The following is a 21,274-nucleotide window of genomic DNA, read 5'->3' on the forward strand; positions in this document are numbered from 1 at the left end:
GAGGGGGCATAGAAATAAAACTCAAAGTGAAGCATGTGTGGATTGTGTCTGTAGTTGCTCTGTGGTCCTTCAGCTCCCCTCCTGTGCCTGGGGTAGGGCACTGCCAGCCAAGAACCATCACTGCCCCCTTTGCCAGCTTATTGCACGTTTGCTTTCAGGCTGCATTTCAGCAACTCTGCATTACATTCCACAGATCCTGTCATCCTCTCACTTCATTAAAACAGGAATACGAACCCAATGCCCTGACCCTGCCCACCCATCCTTCCCCCACCCCCTATCCCCATCAAAAGGAGAACAAAAAAGAAAACCAAGAAAGGCTGCTTGCTAGCAGAGTGCAACAGTAGTACACACTGAATAGGTGTTCTCTTCAGGAGCTCTGTGGAAGAGAGGTTATTTCTAACACAGTAAACAAAGCCATGCAGAGGGAAGGAGAAAGGGTGCAGAAGGGGGAAAAATAAAGGATGAGAAGGAAGAACAGAACTAAGGAGGAAGAAAAACACAGCATGGCAAGTGCTCAAGGCTTCATGTTTTGTTGTCCTCTTCTTGTAAACAGGCTAATAATTCTCATTAGTTAGAACAAGTAAAAAGATTGAAGTTCCAAGTTGAGGGGCTGGAGGTTCCAGGAGTCTGTTCAGTCCATTCAGCAACACCACAGCCAGTGAGAAAATGAGGGGTATTTTTTTTTCTTTTTTTTCTTTTTATGTTTAAAATCTTCATTACTTAAAGCTGAGAGAAAAAGCCAACTCAGGAGCCCTTTTCAAGGATGGCTCATTGTCTCTAGACTGAATAAATCACACTAGTTTAGAGAGAACCTTTTTTTTTCTTTTCCCTTTTTAATGACTTATAAAAACCACACGGTTCCTTCCTCTGCCCCTTCGCTCAAAGGCGTGTCTGTGCCTCGGGGACGTAGATCTCGATGCTGTCTGCACTCTCCGTGGCCGAGTTCTGCCGCACAGAGGCAGCGCGCTTGGCTGCCATGAGACGCTTGCGAGCTTCCTGGCGCTGCTTGTCTGAATCAGAGGCTTTGTCCCGGTTCAGTTGGGATTTGGACTTTGCTGGCTTCTTTGGCACTGGAGGGGGTGGTTTCTTCTCTTCCTTTAGGGAGACAGTAAGGAAAAACCCAAACATAAAATAAAAATGCACATACAGAAGTTTGCTCCCTGCTATGGTGGGGACTCTCGAGGCCCGAAGAGCTAAGAAACAAGGTTATGAGTGACAAGTGCAAGAGGTAGGAACAGTTCCAGAGCAAGACATTCTTGATAAAATAAGCTCTCTACTTCTTATGAAATAAAAAAGGACTATTTTGCTTTTCATGATATGGACTGGGTTTCTTTTTTTCTAGCTTTATCTGTGGCCCAGTTGTAAGTCAGAGCACAGCACAGCACAAAGACTGAACATCATCTGAAACTGCAAAACCCTAATACGCTGCACTGCCCATAGCCATAGCATTCTTTCTTCCCCTCATATGTGGTCAGACAGGGTGGCCCTGAGCTGCAGCCTTCCCTGGATTTCCAAAGGCTCCAGCAGATGCTTTTTATACCACCCAGGCACCAGTACTTATGCAGTGCTTGTAACACTAGAGGCCTCTGCATCACTGCTTTGAGTGTACAACACTCTCCCCATCTTCCTCTTGTAAAAATTGCTTCCGCTATTACTCAAGAGGCCGTGAAAGCACGCACTGGGAGGATGGCTGATTAACAATACAATCTCATTAGTGCAAGTGCCAGAACTATTATCACAGGCAGGTAGATTGCATGGAGGGATTATGCTGCAGAAATAGAAGGTAGTGAACATCCTAGAGATCTTCTGTTTGCAGACAGGAGTAGATATCATACTGGAAGTATCTGTGAAGCGCTCTCACCGCTCTGAACTGCCCCACGCTCACCTTTCTCTCCGGTGTCTCTGCCAATTGCCAGCTGTTAGCTTTCAGGTGGTACAGCTCATCAAATTTCATGCTGATGTCTTCAATGGACAACTGCAGGAGGTCCCAAAACCCAGCTAGGTCCTGGGCTGTGGGTCTGGGATTGGCATTAGGGTTCTACAAGGGAAGGCATAAAAATACATCATAAAGAATATGCCTGTACAGCTTACATTTACTCTTTTCTAATGACTGAAGCCTCGAAAACCCCTTAAGAAACTTCAGCCCTAAGTAGGCACAGGCATGAGGCCATCATTTACAGACAGAAGTTTTTCTTGCAGCAATCAGGAAGAAAAGATCCTGACGGAATTCCTTATATTGGAGACTGAAAAATAATCCTAAAAGGTACTCTGCAGCAGAAGGCAACAGCACCTTTCTCCTCATGGCATCCCTGGTTAAGTCTAATCCCTCAGCAACAACCTCCAACTGAAGATCTCTGGCATGCAATTCAGAACTACAACACTTTTTTTTTTTAAAGTACATAGATCATAACTTAAGGGAATGGAATAATAGAAACTGATACAGCACAATGCAAACCACAGCTGACAGCTGGAAAGCTTGCATGCCAGTGTTTTCACAGGCAAAACTACTTTGCTACACATCTGAAAGTATCAGTACAGTTAGGGGATGACCTGCTGGAAAGAAGCTCTGTGGTGAAGGACCTGGGTGTTCTCTGATGGCCAGCACTTTGCCCATGAGCCAACAGTGTGCCCCAGTGGCCAAGAAGGCCAGTGGTATATTAGGGTGCATGGCCAACAGAGTGAGGGAGGTGGTTCTTCCCTCTGCCCTGCTGAGGCCAAATCTGAAGTTCTGTGTTGTTTTGGGTGCCTCAGTTCACAAAAGACAAGGATGTCCTAGAAAGAGTCCAGCAGGGGGCCGTAAAGATCTCCAGGGCCTGAAGCATCCCTGTACGATGTATGACAAAAGACTGAGATTGCTGGGGCTGTTCAGCCTGGGGAAGAGATAACTGAGACTGGGGGGGAGGCAGAAAATCTATGAGTATCTAAAGTGAGGAACTCAAATGGGGCCAGGCCCTTTCCGTGGTGTGCAGTGACAGGAGAAGGGGCAACAGGTGGGAACTGGAGCACAGGAAGTTCTGTCTGAGCACAAGGAGAAATTTCTCTACAGCGAGGGTACCTGAGCCCTGGCACAGGCTGTGCACAGGAGGTGGCGTCTCCTTCTCTGGACATATCCAAACCCACCCGGATGCTTTCCTGCATGACCTGCTCTAAGTGTGGGGTGGGACCAGGAAACTCCAGAGAAGCCTTCCAACCCCTTTGATTTTGTGATTTCTTAGACTTGCTTATAGATTCATAGAATTGTAGAAGGGCTTGGGCTGGCAGGGACCCTACAATCCCCATCCCCACTCCTGCTGTGGGCTGGCTGCCCTACCTCAGCTCAGGCTGCCCAGGGCCCAGCCATGGTCTTGGGCACCCCCAGGGATGGAGCACCCACATTTTGCTGGGCAGCAGAACCAGCACTTCATCATTGTAACTTCTGAAAAAAATTTTAAAGGAGCTAAAGTAAATTTGCCCCCATTAAAAACAGAAATTCCCTAATTCTCAGGCACCTAAACTGCCAATATAGGCCTTCACTGTCTCAGGAAAGCACAGGATTAAATCAAAGCAACTCAGCACAATGTGTCAAAGGAAAATTTCAACACAGAATATTGCTGAAAGCCTGGCTGCTGGTGTTGCTGTTGCTCTTCTCTCAGCCATGTTCCAAGATCTGCAAGGGAACATTCACATCCTTCTTCTTCCCGAGCTTCTCTAAGTTTTTTGCAAGTAAAGGGGAATACATCTCAAGAATTCTGCAAAACCCAAAACCTTGAGAGGAAAGAGACAACCCCCAAATCCTAGATTCCCACCCATCCTCAAGTTAGCTCAGCAAGGCAAACCTTCGCATTAATTTGAAGAGATCTGATTCAAGCCACGTTTTGTGATTAATCAGAGACAACTGTGCTGGGACAGCCCTACCATCCACATTATCTACATGCAAAGTAAGCATCTTTGGAAAACAATGTGCTTTTCAAACAACCCCCCATTTGGTAAAAATCTGTGTTTCACCTCAAAATGTCCTTTAGAAGCAACAAAGAAGTGGTTTCCAGGACACACAGCAGAATGGCTACATGACATCAGACCTACAAGAGACTCTGCAGGTGCCCTTTAGTGTGCCTGAATGGCAGTTGAAGAGAATTTCTCTGTGCCACACAAGCACGAAAACAAACTGCAAATATTCATCCCTGAGCAGAGCACAGCTAAGAACTGCCTGTTCAGCCACCCACTGCTCACCTGCTATTTGGAAACAGCACAAATCCATCACAGCACAGCGGTCAGGTTGTAGGCTACAGCCGCTCTGGCTTTGCTCTGTACTGCTGTCAGCATAACAATATTCCTGTTGTGCTGCTGAAGCAGCTGTATTTCACTCCCAGAAAGAGGCAGAAATAAAACCAGACTCACCAAGTTTTGTTCACAGAGGCCATGGAATTGCTGGAACTTCTGTGACATTAGTAGCTGTGCACTGCCCACTGCACTCAGGACTTTTCCTAAGACTATTAGAGGGTGGAAAAGAAAAGAAAGGGCTTAATTGAACAGTCCATAAGTGCAGCAACAAACTCAGGCATTCCTGGAGCAAGAAATAATCATTAGCAGTTACGGAGATCTGTTAAGAACTAACTACTCTCAGGCAACAAAGATGCACTGAAACTACAGTCTGTGGTTGGCTTTGCCATCCATCCTTGCTCCTTCTATCTAGAGCAGGTCAGAAGCAGGACAACAGAAGAAGATCATGGCAACAGAGCTTGCAGGAAGTACCCTGTGGCTCGTGTGATGGGCTGCAAGCCCAGCCAGAGGAGTTGAAGCTGGCACCTGCTCACAGATCATCATTGCCTGCTCTTCTGCCCATGGACAAAGGAAAAGCAGCAATGTCCCTTGCTTCTCGATAGAACAGTCTCCAATCTCTATTTACCGGAATGGATTAAAATACTGTCAGGCAAGTGTTTTTAATCACAATGCTTTTAAAACCCAGGGCTTTATGCTGCTCTTAGTGGGCCTCCAAGGAGCCTCTGAGCATAGCAACATTCTTCTGGTTGATTATGGAAAAGTGCTAAATATGGGCTTTTCCCTTGCAAAGGCAGGGATGAGAGACTCATGGAGCACACAAATACATAATGAGCACATGTGGAATGATCTGCTTCCTTCTCCCTAGCCTGATGCAGTTCTCCCAAATCAGTTCTGAATCTTTATAGATCTGTGCTTGACTGGACAGACATAAGCAGGGCTTTTTTTTTTTTTTTTTTTTTATACCCACCACATTCTTCGTTACAAAACCTACTAGGAGATTGCTCTTAAGGTCACAGATCTAACATCACATCAATCTGTGTCTCTTCATACCAAGGCACTGTTGCCACAAGCAGAGCAAGAGCAACATGACATGCTCTGTCCCTCTGAAGTGTGCAGAGCCCCAGCACTGACTGTCCAGCTCAGGAGCCAGTGCAGCATCACAGTGTGATACGGTTAGAGATCAAATGCCCCCAGCAGTGACAGCAAGCTATAACTAAACCTCACCACCATTTCACCTTTCTTGGGTATAAACAGGCCTCGAAATTGTGCTCCTTGCAGCCTAGGTACTTGGTTCTGTCACTCAGTACACACCTAAGCATGATTACCACTGTAAGCAGCAGAGCTTTTGCCAATTCATTTGAAAATAATGGAACAAGTCCAGCTGTGACTGAGCCCAGTAAAATCAAGTGCCCTTGTGTTTCCTGTGTATGTGACTTTGGTATACTTCACAGGAATTCAGTGAGATGTTCCCCTACAAAGAAACCTACTCTCTGCCATGAAGACAAGCCAGATCACACAGGCACACAGTTATGGTGCCTTCCACTCCACCACCAGGTAAACTTTTACTTGTGCACTTAATCAAAACAGAGTGGCCAGGGAGAAAGCTCTCAGCCTCTCTGAAAACAACCTAGTCAAGCTTTTAGCTGCTTTGACTTCTTAATGGATGATGGCAGCTTCTGAAATCTTCTCAACTGCGTTATTTCTTACCCCATTTGCTAAAGCAAGTTGCCTTATCCTTCCTGTCCTTCCCAAGGACAAACTGTTCCTTGCTGCATACTCACCTCCAGGTTCCACTGTGACCCTGTGGGAGATCAGCAATTTAACCACAGAAAGCCAGTCCAGTACTCTGCTTTAATTCTTAAAGGAGGAGCTACTGGGCTGCTCCAGCATTGTGTCCAGAGGCTGGCAGCACCTACCTTCTTCAGAGAGATTGTTCTCTTTGGTCTCCTGGTCCATCTGGCGGCACCAGCCCTCTAACCGCTCTGTTTCTGCCTGCAGCAGCTTCAGAAACCAGAACCCATCCCGCCGGCAGGCTCCGGGCTGCGTGGGTTCCGATGGCGAGGCAGATGATGTCTCAAGCCAAGGGTCAGGAGGAGGGAGAGAGGAAGGCTCCAGGGCTGGGTCAGTGTTGTCTCCATAGGAGAGGTTTCTCTTAATCTGTGAGGGCTTGGCTGGTTGCCTGGCACTGGTATCAACACCAACAGAGTTGTTGTGTTGGGGGCACTCAGCAACGCTTCTCTCAGATGATTTACAGCTAGAGTTGTTGGGTTCCTGCGTGTCAGAGTCTGTATCCTGTTTGGAGGACATACTGCGAGAGTGGCTGTTTCTGGAGAGATCAAACCCAAACATATTAAATAGCAGAACTCAACCTGTCTGGTCAACAACTAACCATTAAAGACATTTGCTTATTATGCCTGCAGTTGAGCCTCCTCTTCCCCTTCTCACACACAAACACAGTACACATTCGGACAGACAAAATCGTAAGGTTGCCTGCTTACTGCAATAGGCCATTCAGATGAGAGGACTGATGCACAATTCTGATTACATCTTGGACTATTTTATTTATTTCAACCTGCCACTGATTTGTCTGTTTGCAGACTAAGTGCTGTTTGCAGCAGGTGTGTACTGGGGAGGAAAAGCTATCCACGGGCCCCCACTCAACACCATTCGTATTAGAATAAGGGGAGAAGGTGATCTAAGAAATGGGAAAGAGCAATTTAGAAGAAAGGAGTAAGAATTACAAAAGCCCGAGTCTTTCACTTACCGCCACTCGTCTTCTACCTGAACCCCGATGGACTGGAATTTGGTGACTGGTGGAGGAGGCTCCTCTTTGACCACTGGCTGAAGGCAGTCAACCTTATTAAACAAAAGAAATACAGACAAAAACAGACACAAGAACTTGCTGCTGGAATTCACATTAGTAGACAGGAGGAGTCCACACACGCACACACAGCATGCAGACAGCACACACCAACTGCAGAGTTGTGTTAGGAGAGGTGCCAGGCTGCTGCATCAATTTGCCTCCACTTGAGCATCAGGGCTGTACCCCACTGGGCTGCTGCCAGGCACCTGCTCTGAGCGCACCCGGCTCTGCCATCTGCTGTTTGCATGGCACTGGCTGGGAAAGGGCTGCATGTCCCCAGGGGAGCAGCTGCACGTGGCACCTGACATGGGCAAAGGCCACGAGCTTCACAATCCAATTAAGACTGACAGCAAAGCCTAGCTTCCTCTTTTCCAGGGACTGACACTCTCCATAGCTCTGGATAAAAGGCTTAGAAGGTTTCAGGAAGGAAATCCAGGGGGTAGACAGGTGGCACAGGAACAAACTCAGGAAAGGAAGAGGAATGAAGTCAGCCTCTCCAACACAACTTTTCTTGCTCATGGCTGTTAACACATGCTTTGCCCCACCAGTCACACAGGGAAGCCTTTGCTGAGCTGCGTACCTAACTGGTCAGCAAATCCCAGTGTAAAGCCATGGAGAACTTGTTCAGTACACACATGGTGACCTGCAAAGCCCAGCTCCTGATCTGGACTTGCTGAAGTGCTCACATTCCTGTCTGCAGTCTATAACTTGCAACATTAAGCCAGCAGTTTGGGACAGAATTGCTGTTTGCAGGGACCAGCCACCTGTGCCCAGGAAATCTGCCCACAAGGAATGCAATTGCAGGTGACAATATTAGCTGAATAAAGCACAGGTTTATGCTACTCAGTGGGTTCTCTTTTGCCTACAGAACAAACAACTTATTTCCATTAGTTTCCATAGAGTTAAATGTTTCCAGCAGGAACAGCAGCAACCTGCTGGCACTGCCAGGCAGCCCAGGGGAGCAGAGGCCACCAAGAAGCACTCCCATCTGCCTAGAGCTCTGCACATCACACTGCAGCAGATAGCAAGTAGAGGGGCCCATCACTCCTAAGAAATTTGTCCCAAGAACCACAAAGGACAAGGAACAGACTGACACTAAGGAGTGGGAGCAGAGCACGGGATCAGTGCAGGTTTACTAGCACCAGAACGCCTCTTAGAGAGACCCACTCAGTTCATAGGTCCCCCGATTCATGAAATATTTCAAACTGAAATAGCTTGTCAGTCTCTTATAAGGTCTGTTACAGAAAGCTTCTGCCCTACCTCCCCCCAGGAACATGGAAGTTAGTATAACAAGCTATTCTGAGTGGGTTCAGATGCACACCTGGTCACACAAAACACACGTGCTAAATAGATGGGTTAAAGACATTCCTTAGGACACAAAGAAGAACAAACTGCTCCATACTTGTATTCCTATAGATGACAGTTTTCTTTTGGGGACGTTCTCCACTTTGGGCTCTTCACTCGTCAGAGTCCCTTTGTCGCTTTTCAAAGTTGCATTTTTCTGCGGTAGCTCTGGAGTGTCTCTCGCTGGAGTCACGATGCTGCCCCTCGTAACGCTGGGTGTCCTGGTGCTGTCTAAGCTGTCTGAAGAATTGCTCAGTCCCGACTGGCTGGTCACCTCGCTCTTGTGGTCCTGGCTGTCCAGGTAGGTGTCCTGTGCCGATTCAGTGCTGCTCTGCACAGTGACAGAGATGAACGGCTTTGATGTGGTCCGAGGTGGGACAGGAGGTGGAGTCTTTTTATATGCCACTAGGCATGATGAACCTGCAGTGATGGAGGTGGGGAGAATGAAGAATAGAAGAGGCAGACAGATACAGTGAAAGAAAGAAAAAGCAGGTCAGTCACAACATCCAAGAGGAGTCTCCAACCAGAAGCTGAAGGCAGAAATGCAGAGACAGCCTACAGCCAGCAGCTCATACCGAGTAACCCAAACCAAAGCATAATGGGAAGCAGAAGGCAGAGCCAGAGCTAGCTTGCAAAAGAAGTTAAAAGAAATACCATGATGTGTGAAAGGCTAGTAGTAATGGAGAAGAGGTACAGAGAAGCCTCCCAAGACTGCTACAAGGTTTGGCAGGTGTAAGTCTCCAAGCTGAGGGAACTCTTTTTGGCTAAGCCCTATGTTTTAGTGTCCTAGTACAGCCAAGTGTCTCAGCTCTTTGTCCCATCAGTTGACAACTTTCAGTATCTGGACCAGGGTGGTGTTTTTTCCTATAAAAATGGAAAGAAGCCATAAAATTTATTAGATGTAAGAATATAAAAATCTAGCTGCTGTACATTACAGGAAAATACATCACACCAGATCTAATAGCCAGAGAGGTGAGGCTGTGCTGCTCCACACAGCAATGGAGATACACACACAGCCACAGACACATAGGCACACAATGTCAGACACACAGATCAGAAGAAAGTCCCCAAAAGACATCAGCACCAGCCTCATCAAGGAAGGTCCTCCAGCAGCTGAGCCACCTCTGCCTGCCCACTGCCCGTCTGCACTGGGGGCTCCTCAGTTTGGGGACACAAGCCAAACGCTGAAGGCCCTGCAGACCCACTTGCCCTGCTCCCAGCCTGCATCCCCTACTCACCAGCTCAACCTTTCCCAGCAATCACACAGTCATTGCCCCTGGACACGAGGACACTGTGATCTGGCCTTGCTGCAGCCCCCTGCAGCCTCATCCCACGATGTGGGGAGCACAAAGCCCTCACCCAGGTCAGGATTTTCATATGAACCGCACAGACCGTGCTGGGCAGGGCAGAGCTAGCAAGCATGGCACGCACCTGGCCCCCATCATCCCCTCACCCCTCTTTTCACCTTAGTTTTATTCCTCCCCCAGTCACCCAAACCCTGCCTTTGTTCCATCTCTGGTCTAGCAAGCCGTGTCATCCCAAACCATTCTTCCACTACACCTGAGTACCCATGTGGGAAGGGGTGTTTCAGGCAACTAAGACCCACAGCTCCTCCTTTTTTCTCCCTAGGAATGTCCCTGCATGCCACTCTGTGTGCCCCAGGCATGTGGCCATACCGCTTGCAGACAATTGCATAGCAATGCATTTTGCATCATGGGCTATTTACACACTCCACAGGTACCTTTATTAATGGCTAGAAGCTCTATTTCAAAGGAGCTAAAAGAAAGGGGTTACAGAGGAGACCCATGTTCCCACAAGTGTTTGCACAGCTAATGGTCCCAACTGCTGCAGGAAAATGAAGCCCTAGAGGAGCTCAGAAAGGCAAATCAATACCAGTTCCCTCCTGCCCCAATGCACAGACTGAATACAGAGTGAGCAGTGACCTGGACGCCACCAGAGCTCTCCTGCCAGCTCACCCCAGCCCTCACATCCCTTTTGACACAGGTCCCTCCTGCAGCCACGAGGGCCATACAGTTGGGAAGCACACAGCTGAAAAATATTCAGACAAACTACTTTGTATGGGCACTGGGCAGTTTTTCAGCTTGACCTGTTCCTGCTGCTATTCCTTATGGTGACACAAGCTGTGTAAACTGCTCAGGACAGCCCAAGCCTGGAGCTGCTGTACGTCCTGCCAGAACAGGAACATATTAGGCTCTTGAAAAGCCACCCACAGTGATTTCCTAAAAGGTCAGACAAGTGTAGCAACTTCTCACATTTACATGCCAAAACACAGCTACACACATCCTTCAGCCAGTTCTTGATTGGTCACATAAACAGTGCGCTGCTGTCCTGCCAGGGCACTGCCAGCTGCTGGCTGTAATCACACCAGCATTTGCTTCCAGCTTGCCAGCCCCACACCACCCCCATCCTTTGCAGGGCACAAGCTCACGCACCAGGACAGCAGCAGGACATGTGCAGATGCTCAAAGCAGCATCAGATCAGAACTGTTTAGCATCTCCAAGCAAGTCAACCTTGAACCCAGGACGCTGAGTTCAGCAGAGGTATCAGATTCAATGGCAGCACTTGCACAAGCGCAGGCTGAACTGCAGCATGGCCTCTGCCCACAGCAATGCTTCTCAGCACCGTGCAGACTTACAAACCAGGAGGTCAAAGCACCAGACACTGCATAACTGCTGCCTCTCTCCCCAAGTTCCCTACTGCAAATCTCCTCGGGTGCACTACAGATTTGGCCACGTTAGAACTTCACTTGTTACAGATGTTCACCTGCTCAAACCTCTCAGGACAGGTATTGGCTACAACTATCTGGTCACAATGCTAGATGGGTGAAGCACTTCTCATGTGAGCATGGTCAGCAGCAGCTCTCCTGGGCAGGGAAAAGGGAGCCATGGAGCACCCCACAGGTAAGGACTCTGCCCAGGCACCTCAGCAAAGCTATCCTGATACAGGAACATCATAGATTGTTACACCAATTTCTGGGCCAAGTCTTACACCCAGCCTGTACAGTTCAATCCAGCAGAGCACTGTAGGACGATCAGACTGAATGAAGCAAGAGGAAAAGCCCCTTTACACAAAGTAGGCTACACCACCAAACACAGGATGCTCACAATGCCACATGTCACTGTACCAGGAACTGAGGCAGCTATTAACCAGGACAAGCCAAAACTACCCAAAAAGGGCAGAAGAGAAAGCCTGCCTCCCATAGCCCTCTTCTCCTTACATCATACATCCTCTCAGTTCCTCCAACACTGTGCCCAGCCTCACGGTGCCCCCCTCCAGCCAGCAGTGAGCCTTGGGCAGATCACACCACACAGGGCAGAGCTGATGGCACTGACTGCTTTGGCACTTCTGCTGCTGTGTTTTCAAGCAGCACAGCTTGGGTTTCCCAGCTGCTGTTTATGCCCACAGGGCAGTACTGTAATTAAGAGAATAAATCAGCTGCTATCTGATATCGAATACTGCAGCTAGGCAAAACAAGGGGAGTGCAGCACATCAGCAGAGGCAAAAAAAAAGGCAGATTTCTTAGGGAAGACAGGTGGTGTTAAGGGTCAGTTACACAAATTCAGCTTTCCACTCACTTATAAGCAATAATACTGTTTGCAATGCTGTGTATACAGAGCAAAGCAGCAACTTCTTGTTCCAGGAGATGCTCAGCTGAAGAGCACAGATTTTGCTAAAAAGGAACCCTACTGTGCAGCAACAAAATGCCCCACTGACTAATGCATGGTCAAAGAGATGCCTGCGACTTCTTAAGAGCCTACAGCTCTAAAAGCCCATGCAAGTGGAAGGAATGCATGAAGACCTGGAGCCTTGGAAAGCTAAGAGTGCTTCGATGAGTGCAGTTACGAATTAATCCCACTGAAACCCTCTGCAATCATAAGGCGGGGACTTTCCACTGCAAAGCCAGAAACCACAATGAACCTAAACCTAACCTAAAATGGGCTTCAAAAGCCATGCAGGATAAACCGACCTGTAACAAGCAGTCCTTCTCCCTCAACGCAAATACGAAATTTCAGCGTTTCTTGTGTCTGTGGGAAGAGTTAAGAAGCCCTGAGGAAGCCAAGTGCGTTGTGCTATTTCTGCGGGGGAAACGTTATGAACCAACCAGGCAGCAGCATGCCTCGTGCCACTGGTCAGCCCCAGCAGTGAGCAGCTCCTGACCCAATGCAGGTCACAGCCTACTACATTGCTGTTTCAGTTTGTGATGCAAAACGGAGCTGCAGCCCAGGAGGGCAGTGGAGCAGGTACACATTTTACTCTGCTGTTTGTCAGCACCACTCAAATTTGTGAGTATCAACCAACACTGCAAAAAGGCGCTGAAGAACAAGAGGTAGGGAAGCTTTGGTTAAGCCTCCAGCTCTGCAGCACCAGACCCTTTCCACCCATAGGATCTCCTACAGCTTATTTAAGGAAGTCATTAGAATTTACAACTGCCGTGGATGATTGATGGGCCAGGGGAGGGCTGTCTGTTTATAGCCTTCCTTGCGCAATTGTTTTTAGAAAGCAGCATGTTTCAAAATTTGCATCTTCCAAATGGCATTACCTGCTGCTCGCATGGCCTTGGGCAGCACCCACTGACTTCAGGCAAAAGAGCTTCAGATTCAGAGCGTTAACCTGGAGGGCTGCTCTGACCCTTAAAGCAGCTGGGCGTACTGGGATCCTCTCCTTCTGAACTGGGCAATTGCTTCTTGAAAGACCAAAGCACAGGAGTCAGAAAAGAATATTAAATCCACTGCAGCCTTGAGAGGCCCCTGTTCAAACACAAGCTGAACTTACCTGCTCAGTACCCGCAGCACTGCCAAGATCATAGCCAAGGTATTTGGGTCTAGATTTAAACACTAACGCCGCTGGTGTGTGTCTGGCACAAAGTGCAATTATTTTGTTGCTCCGGTCGATTCAACATAGACCAGTGGTATTCCTTGTCAATCCCCATGGCTTTAAAGACCTAATCACACCATCCTCAATTTTACTGAATTAAAATCTCCAAGTCACAATCGGTTGTGAAGGTGAGGTGTATTAATAGAGCTCAAATAGCTAACCACTTTTGTGCCCTATGCATCCTCTTTCTCCATAGAAAAATCTGAAGAAATGACATCCCTTGCATAAGGCAACACACGCCAAAATAATCTCTCCCACTACAAGACAAACTCCTTTGCCTTTTAAATGAAGCTTCCCAATAATAATGCAGCAAACAAGAACAGCCCTAAGTTGCATTTTGGTCACATCTCCAGACTTGTTTAAGGGGCATATTTACAGGTAGCTTTTAACAGCAAACAATACCAGAACAGTCACATTCCAAACAGCCTAACCTCTGATTTCCATGAACTTGCACAACACAAGACTGAAGCTATAGCGACCCACAGGATGCCTTGTTTGTAGGATGTCCAAGGAAAAATGATTCCCCCTAACAATTGCTACTGGAAGCAATACAACTGGACAGACAGAAGGGACTTCTGTTTCCTCATGCCTACCTGTTAAGTGACCATCTTCATCAAGAACCAGTCCAGTGCTTTCTTTAGATCCCTTCTTGCTCTTGACATGCATAAAAGAGCCTTTTTCCTTTACAGTAAAAATTCTGAACTATTTCACCATCACTCCAGCCAAGACAGCCACCTGCTGTCACAGCTCCCACAAGGCATCCTCTGTTCTAAAACATGTCTAGGAAGGCATTTTTCCTAGCTGGCTCTCACTTGGTACTTGCAACACAAAGTTATGTTTCACATGCTCTAGGAACATCCCAGGCTTCTTTGTCACAGCAGTACAATATTCCCAGTTTAAGAAGTTAAAAGTCTCTTATAAGGATGAAGGCAACCATTCCAGAAGTTTCCCCCAATTTAACTACAGAGTAGGTCATCCATGCCTGCTCTTGCTGCACTCCAGCCTGTGTTGCTTCCTTGGAAACTGAATGTGCCTATCAAGACCTGCGTTGTGACCAGCCCAGGCCCTCTGAAGCTCTCAGATAATCAAAACCAACATCTTCAGCACCAAGCCAGCCCCTCCAGCTTTGCTCACTGTAACTGTAGATGCCAGGAAGGAAGCACCACCAGTTGCACATGACACCTCCTGCTTGAGTCCATGGACTCTGGCTGCATGTAGGATTGGTCTGAAGGAGGCCAGAGAAATCCAAGCTCTCATTCCCCTCCTATCAACTTCCTCATCCTCAGCCCCCAGGCAAAGCACAGCTCTCCAAGTAGGGCAGCACACCGAGCAGCTTGCTTGCACACATGCAATGACAGCCACAAAAAAGCAGCCACTGCCCCACCGCTGGCTGGGTGCCATCGTTTCTCTCCCTACCAACTATACTGCCATTCTGAGGACAGATACTTGCTTTCAGGACAGACACAGTGATGTCTGGTGCTGGTGCCCACTGCCCCATCAACCCCAAAGGCACGGGCACCCCCTCAAGCCAGCCCTGGGACACAGTACCAGCTTCACCAGCACATCCAGCCAGATGTGACAGCATCACAATGTCAGGGAACACAATTGAAGCAGGAACAGAAATGGAAGGCAGGTCTGCAGATATGGGAACTGACTATTTCCACCTTACATCAACAGCAGTAACTCACCTGTGAGGTGAGCGTGCCAGATGGACTAACAGGGCCATTCTTCCCACACGTCACGCAGGCTTTCCCCAGGAGCACCCACCATCATACCAGACATACCTGATCCACACCACAGCCTCCTGCTGCCCAAGGGTACTACAGGGTAGTAGGCTTCTACATTTCAACAACCTGACATTTCTTTGCCAGAATAACTATCCATTTAGCTTTAAGGCAAGAGAAATATCCACTTCCTTAAAACCGAGCCAGCAGTCAGCCAAAGCAGCTAACACTTGTATCCTCCTCATCACAAAGAGTAAGTGCTGCCATGCTAATAAGTGCTACAACATTATGAAGTCACGTGCAAACACATCTTTGCTTCCTAGCTTGGAAAACAGTTGCTGGCCAAGCAAGCAGAGATCCAGCACCTGTTGCTTCTGGTTCACAGGACTTTCCACTTTTATTATAAAAATGTCTCTTGCAACCAAAAAAAAGTTCAGTACCCATCTTGGTCACAGCACTCTTGCAGATCTGCAGGGCTCGGCTGGCATATTTATTCATCTGCTGCCTGTTATTAAGACACAAGCAGCTGCCTTGCATTTACCTGTCCATTACTAGGTACATTAAGTTCCTAAATATTATGGAAACAAAAGAAATGAACATATCTGCAGGAAAAGGATCTTGAACGCAAGGGAGCAACTTCAAAGTAGTACAGCCACAGTAAGAGCTCCTCCCCACCATGCAAATACAGAACCCAAAGGCTGTCCTTGAGTATTAGCTATGTATTTCTTGACTAAAGGTACAACCTTCATCCAGAAGCTCACCACAAAATGGCCTGTTCTACCATCTGTACTCTGCTCATTTGTGACTGAGATGGTCCCAGGTGAGAAGTGAGTTAACAGTCAGGGGAAGCTGTGCTGCTGGGCCAGGGGCCACACAAGGTGAGGCATGGACAGGCAGGAGGGCACAGCACTGCCACTCAGGACTGCAAGGCACTTTAATGGCCACTTCTGACCGGATGTCCAGGCCCCAGTGCTCTGCAGAGGGAGATGGAAAACTCACCCAGGGAAAGAAAGGCTGAGGGTTGTGACCCCTTAAGGAGCTTCGGATTTTTCAACATACCAGGTTTGAGCACTTTGGAGATGCTCCTACTCAAACTTTGTAGCAACACTCAGAAGTTACAATAAGCACTTACACACCAAAACCTGCTATGATGGCAGGGCACAGCAGCTTTTTTTCCTCCCCTTTCTTGCAAGGAAGCCTTTCAGAAGGTCACGGATTTAAGGAGAGGCATGAGGCATCAGATGACACAACCCAAGAATGCTGGGGTTTAAAAATACAGCATCTCTCACAGTTGGGCTTCTGACCCATCTGGTCACCTCCTCCTTTCAGGGCACAGTTAATGTTACTGTGAGGACAACACATGCTGCAGAGAATGCAAGCCACAGACCTCCCAAACACATCTACAGCAACTGTTACTGGAGCTTCTACTTGTATTAGAAGCAACACTGTAACTTCTCCTCACCCTCCCTAAGTCATTTCAGCACAGGCTTTTTAAAGCAAGAAAGAGCAGCTATATGCAACTCCACCCTGCTCCACAGCCCTGCACCAACAAGCTTGCCATCTGTATTGTGGACTCAGGCAGCTCTTCAACCCAGCTGGCAGAGTAGCAGTGTACAGGAATATTTTATGTTCAAGCTGTTAATTCACTAATAAGCAGCAAAAGTCTTAAAAACTGTCACCGGTGCCTAGATGAGCTCCTGGGCAGCAACTTAGTGGGGTGACTAAGTATCCATGCTGCCAGCTTGTCTGATACAGCTGGGCAGTGGGCACTCCATCCGATTCCTTCTGTTGCTCATTCTGCCCTGCAGGTCCCACTGCCGTGGCTCCACCTGCACAGCCCTCCCCTACCTGGAGTATTGTGACCAGTTCTGGGCTCCCTAGTACAAAAAAGACAGGAATTTCCTGGAAAGAGTTCAGCAGAGGGCCACAAAGATGATGAAGGGCCTGGAGCACCATATCTGAAAACCCACCTTCCATCCCTGCTCCTGCTTCTGTTGTGCTTCCTGCCCACAGCACCATCACATTGCAGCCAACTGCCTGCCTGTGCAGAAAAAGTCAACAAGCAGCTACAGAACAGCCAGCATCATCCTAGACCCACCAAACAAAAAAAAAAAAAAAAAAAAAAAAAAACAACAAAACAACCATGCTACAAGTGTGTGGAATCCCACAGGGACACAGGCTCAGCGTGGCTCTGAAGCCACACTCAGATGCACCGTTCTTCCTCTGCTTTTGCCCAGGGGATGCAGAAGCAGCTGAGAGCACATTGGCATGGAGGCACCTGGGGCTGGGAGAGCAGCAGTGCCACAGCACGGGGTTCACTGCATCACCCAGCGCAGCATGGCTGCACACCCACACCCACCTCAGCGTGCCAGAGTGCCTGCCCCCAAAAGAACCTGGGACGTGCCCACGCAGTGACTGTCCGTGCAGAGCAGAAACACGCAGAGCTTAGCGCTGAGATCACCAGTCAGTCAGGAGGTTAGAGACCACACTGATCTGCTGCAAAGCAGGAGAGAAAGTGACTGAAGACACCTGGAGCCCTACCTTCCATGAGGAATATCCCTCAGGAACAGTGCTTACTGCAGCCCCATCCCTCCTTTCTTGTACAGGAACACTGCAGTGATCCAGAAGTGATGATTCCTTCACTGAGGAGCTAGAAGAACATTAGTGCAGACCTCCCACTACAGCTTTTATCTGGGGCAGCTTTGACTCAGCAGCCCCAAATGCATTAGGGAGGCCTTGTGAAGAGTGAGAGTTGTGCAGGACCATCCCAGGCCACAGACAGAACAGCCAGAGGCACTTCAAGGAGTGCTGTTCTGAGCTGGCTGCTGTGATGTTACACAGAGCACTGACCATGTTATGTTGGAGCCTCTCTGTGTTCAGCATCACTACTGTAACTTTTATATAGAGAGACTAAGGCAGCACACATTAATTAGAGGCACAAATGTGAACCAGACACAAATTATTAGCCAGTGCCACAATGTTGCAGGCTGCTTCCCTTCTCCACTGGGGATGTTAACCTAGCACTGTCAACTTACCTACTGCTACAGGAGCAACTGATGCTCCACGAAGTGTCAAGCTGCACTAGTCAGGGTCAGGCTATTCTAAGAAGAAATCAGTGAGCATCCTCTGTTCATCCACTGCTATAGCCACTTGTAAGTGAAACAAGAGTAATAGCATTAATCTTCAGTGTTTAAGAAAGCAGATTTTATTAGTTTTTCCTCCAAGCTAGCAGTTTCTAGAATACCCTGCAGAAATAGGTCCCACAAGCTGATTATGCATCATATCAAATATTCCTTTCCATTTGCCATCACTTTGCTTTAAGCGATAACACACCACTCTCAATCAGAGGATTGCATTGCAGATGCTTTCAACTATGCCACTGTAGGAATCCAGGGAATCTTAACACCTCCTCAAAGTCACACCCAGTCAAAAAACACATGGCTAAAAACCCATACGGGACTGGATGTTAACCCAAGTCTGTTCCTGCCCATGTCAAAGCTCGACAATTCAGACTTATTTTAGCATCTGCTGACCTCTCAAGTACAAAAAAAAAAAAAAAAAAAAAAAAAAAAAGTAATTCTGAAGCATTTATTCCCATATCAAATGAGGAACACTGCAAGCTTTCAAAGTACAGGCAGTAAGTAGAGCACCAAGTGCAACAACCCAACTGCTTGTCTGCTAGGAAAGGGATTCATCCATCTGGCACATTACCAATAGCTACTCTGCAGTACTTCCCATGTATCTCCTGTTTGGATGAGTGAACATGCTCCAGTCCCACCATAAATCACAGAATTTCTAGAGCTGGAAGGGATCTTTAAAAGTCATCTAGCCCAGCTCCCCTGCAATGCACAAGGACACCACAGCTCCATCAGGTTTCCAAGGGCCTGATCCAGGCTCACCTTAAAGTCTCCACGGATGAGGCATCCACATCTTTGTGCAACCTGTTCCAGTGCCTCACCACCCTCACTGCAGAAGACTCTTTACTTATATCTAACCTAAATCCATCCTCTTTGATCTTGAAACCCTTCCATCTTGTTCTGTCACCACAGATCCTGCTGAAGAGTCTGACCTCTTCTTTCCTGTCGCTCCCCTTTAGATACTGACAGGCTGCTCTCAGGTCACCTCACAGCCTTCTCTCCATGCTGCACAGCCCCAGCTCTCTGTCTGTACTTACAGGTGTTCCATCCTGGGATCATTTTTGTGGTTCTTCTCTGGATGCTCTCCAACAGCTCCATGTCTCTGCTGTGCTGAGGACTCCACATCTGGACACAGTACTCCAGGTGGGGTCTCACAGCACAGAGCAGCAGGATTTCCCCCCCCCTTGCCTTACTGCCCACACTTCTTCATCCATCCCACTTGTTGTCCAGGACTTTTTGCAGCTACAGGAGCATGGCAGAGCCACCCCTAGAGCTTCTGGGCACCCAAGCACATTGCCACTAGCTGGTGCAGGACGTTGGGGGAACTGCAGTCAAGTGTTGTCCCCAGTGCAGCAGCTTTTACTGTACTGTCTTGGTCCCACCAGCAGACAGCTTTAGAATCAGTAGGGATGGGTTGCCATTACTTTAAGTGTGCCATTTAAATGCTGTTCACAGAAGAACCAGCTAAGAGGGTGCTTAGAGTGCTGATGGCAGCCAGCAGCAGCTTGTCAGCAGACTGCGATAACAGGAACAGGGCTGCACTGGTGACAGAAACATCTCGGTTCTTGTTTGCTCCCCTGGTATAAGTGGGACTCCTCAGGGATGGCTTCACTACCAGGAGCAGCAGCCCTCCAGCCTACCTCAGACAGCAGACAGAACAGGTAGAAATTGTCACCGATGCTGGCGAGAAACCTTGAGGCAAGAGGAGAAATCCTCTGTCACTTTATTCTGCCTCAAGATTTTCTCCACAGCATTCAGCTACTGGGTTCCAAATGTTATCCAGCCCCAGAAGGGGACTTGGTGGCATCTGCTCACACAAGATGAAATTCCAGCTGTTTTAGGCTATGGCAACTATTCAGTGGTGCCACCAGAAAAGCAGCAGAGATGGTTTTGCCAGAACATTATGGAAAAAAGTCCCCCCACACCCAGAGATGAGGAATTCTTTGTAAGCTCCAAACAAACCACACCCTGTACCCACAGGGGCAGGGAAAGCACATGTGTCAGCAGACAAGCAGACAACAGCCTCCGTGCAAGGGAGATGGGAAAGGCATCAGGCCTGGATACACTTCTCCCCATGTTTACCTACCCTGAGAAAGTCTAAACAATAGTCAGGAGGGTCTTCTTGCTCAGAAATTTCCTGCCAGGCAGCCAGCACTCAAGATTTACATTGTCAAAGCTATAATCATCTCAACAGGTTTTAATATTTAGATTCAATTGAAGCCATTTCCTGCCTTAAGAATGTACAAACCAAGATGTGGCAACATTATGCTAATTCTGAAGAATCAAAGTCAAAGTTGCTGGGAAACTTCTGTTAGCTGAAGCACAGGACAAGCTTTCCAGGTTGAGAAAACTATTCCATATTGTAATTCAGTTTAATACAGCATTAGTTAAAAGATACACAACATGAACATGCAGAAAAGGCCTCCTATAATCAGGTTCTCCTTCACCATTAGCATTAAAATTTGATAGCAGTTAGCTGCTGCGCCAACCAGAACTGGCAATGCTGCACACCCCTCATCTGATCTGAGGAGACAAAGTCAGTCCTCAGAGCCACAGCAGGCAATTAAGCAAATATTTCAACCTTCTAATCCTTTTGGATAAGCTATTAGAAAGCTTCTGAAAGCACAGCTGTTATCATCGCTTGGTTTTCAGCATACTCCTTTACGAACTAACCCATGTTCCAACAAAGCTGCACCTCTTGAGCTCTAACATCCCTTCTCTCTGTCTAGGCACATAGGAGGCAGACAGGCAGCACAGACTGTCTCCAGTGACTTCGCTCACACTGCTCTCCTATAGGCCTAGAGTCCTCAACTGTGATTTCCTAGGAATTTCAAATATCACAAACACCCCCAGGAGAATGCTCTGTTCTCCCACCCTTCCAATGGGAGGAGGTATCAGGACTAAACTTTCTGGAATGCTTTGTTTGGGAATCAAGGAGACAATGAGACAAAGAAACCACTGTTCCAGGCTCCAAAATGAAAGAGCACAACAAACCTCAGCCACCAACGGAGTCTTCTGCAAGCACACCGAGCTAACTCTGACCTGAACAG

The 21,274-nt window shown here is 47.9% G+C and overlaps 1 protein-coding gene across 5 annotated transcripts in view; it reads right to left on the bottom strand.

Annotated features, from left to right (window-relative positions):
• Positions 1-272: 272 nt before the first annotated feature.
• Positions 273-21,274, bottom strand: part of LOC122156476 (disks large-associated protein 4-like) — a 39,839-nt gene continuing 18,837 nt past the window's right edge. For 2 of the 5 annotated variants that reach the window (XM_042811220.1, XM_042811219.1), the window contains exons 2-7: positions 8,526-8,887; positions 7,025-7,116; positions 6,177-6,586; positions 4,378-4,469; positions 1,886-2,038; positions 273-1,095 (exon numbers count right to left, since the gene is read on the bottom strand). In XM_042811220.1, coding sequence (XP_042667154.1) covers positions 880-1,095; positions 1,886-2,038; positions 4,378-4,469; positions 6,177-6,586; positions 7,025-7,116; positions 8,526-8,887 — 1,325 coding nt within the window. In that variant the 3' untranslated portion in view covers positions 273-879. Of the gene's footprint in view, positions 1,107-1,885; positions 2,039-4,377; positions 4,470-6,176; positions 6,587-7,024; positions 7,117-8,525; positions 8,888-13,028; positions 16,464-21,274 lie in introns of those variants that run through there. The other 3 variants (XM_042811223.1, XM_042811221.1, XM_042811224.1) reach the window with 3 other exon arrangements.

Source organism: Centrocercus urophasianus, unplaced genomic scaffold (assembly GCF_019232065.1).
Source record: "Centrocercus urophasianus isolate 14NV4802_14NV808 unplaced genomic scaffold, USGS_Curo_1.0 seq_1222, whole genome shotgun sequence".
NCBI classification, from domain to species: Eukaryota; Metazoa; Chordata; class Aves; order Galliformes; family Phasianidae; genus Centrocercus; species Centrocercus urophasianus.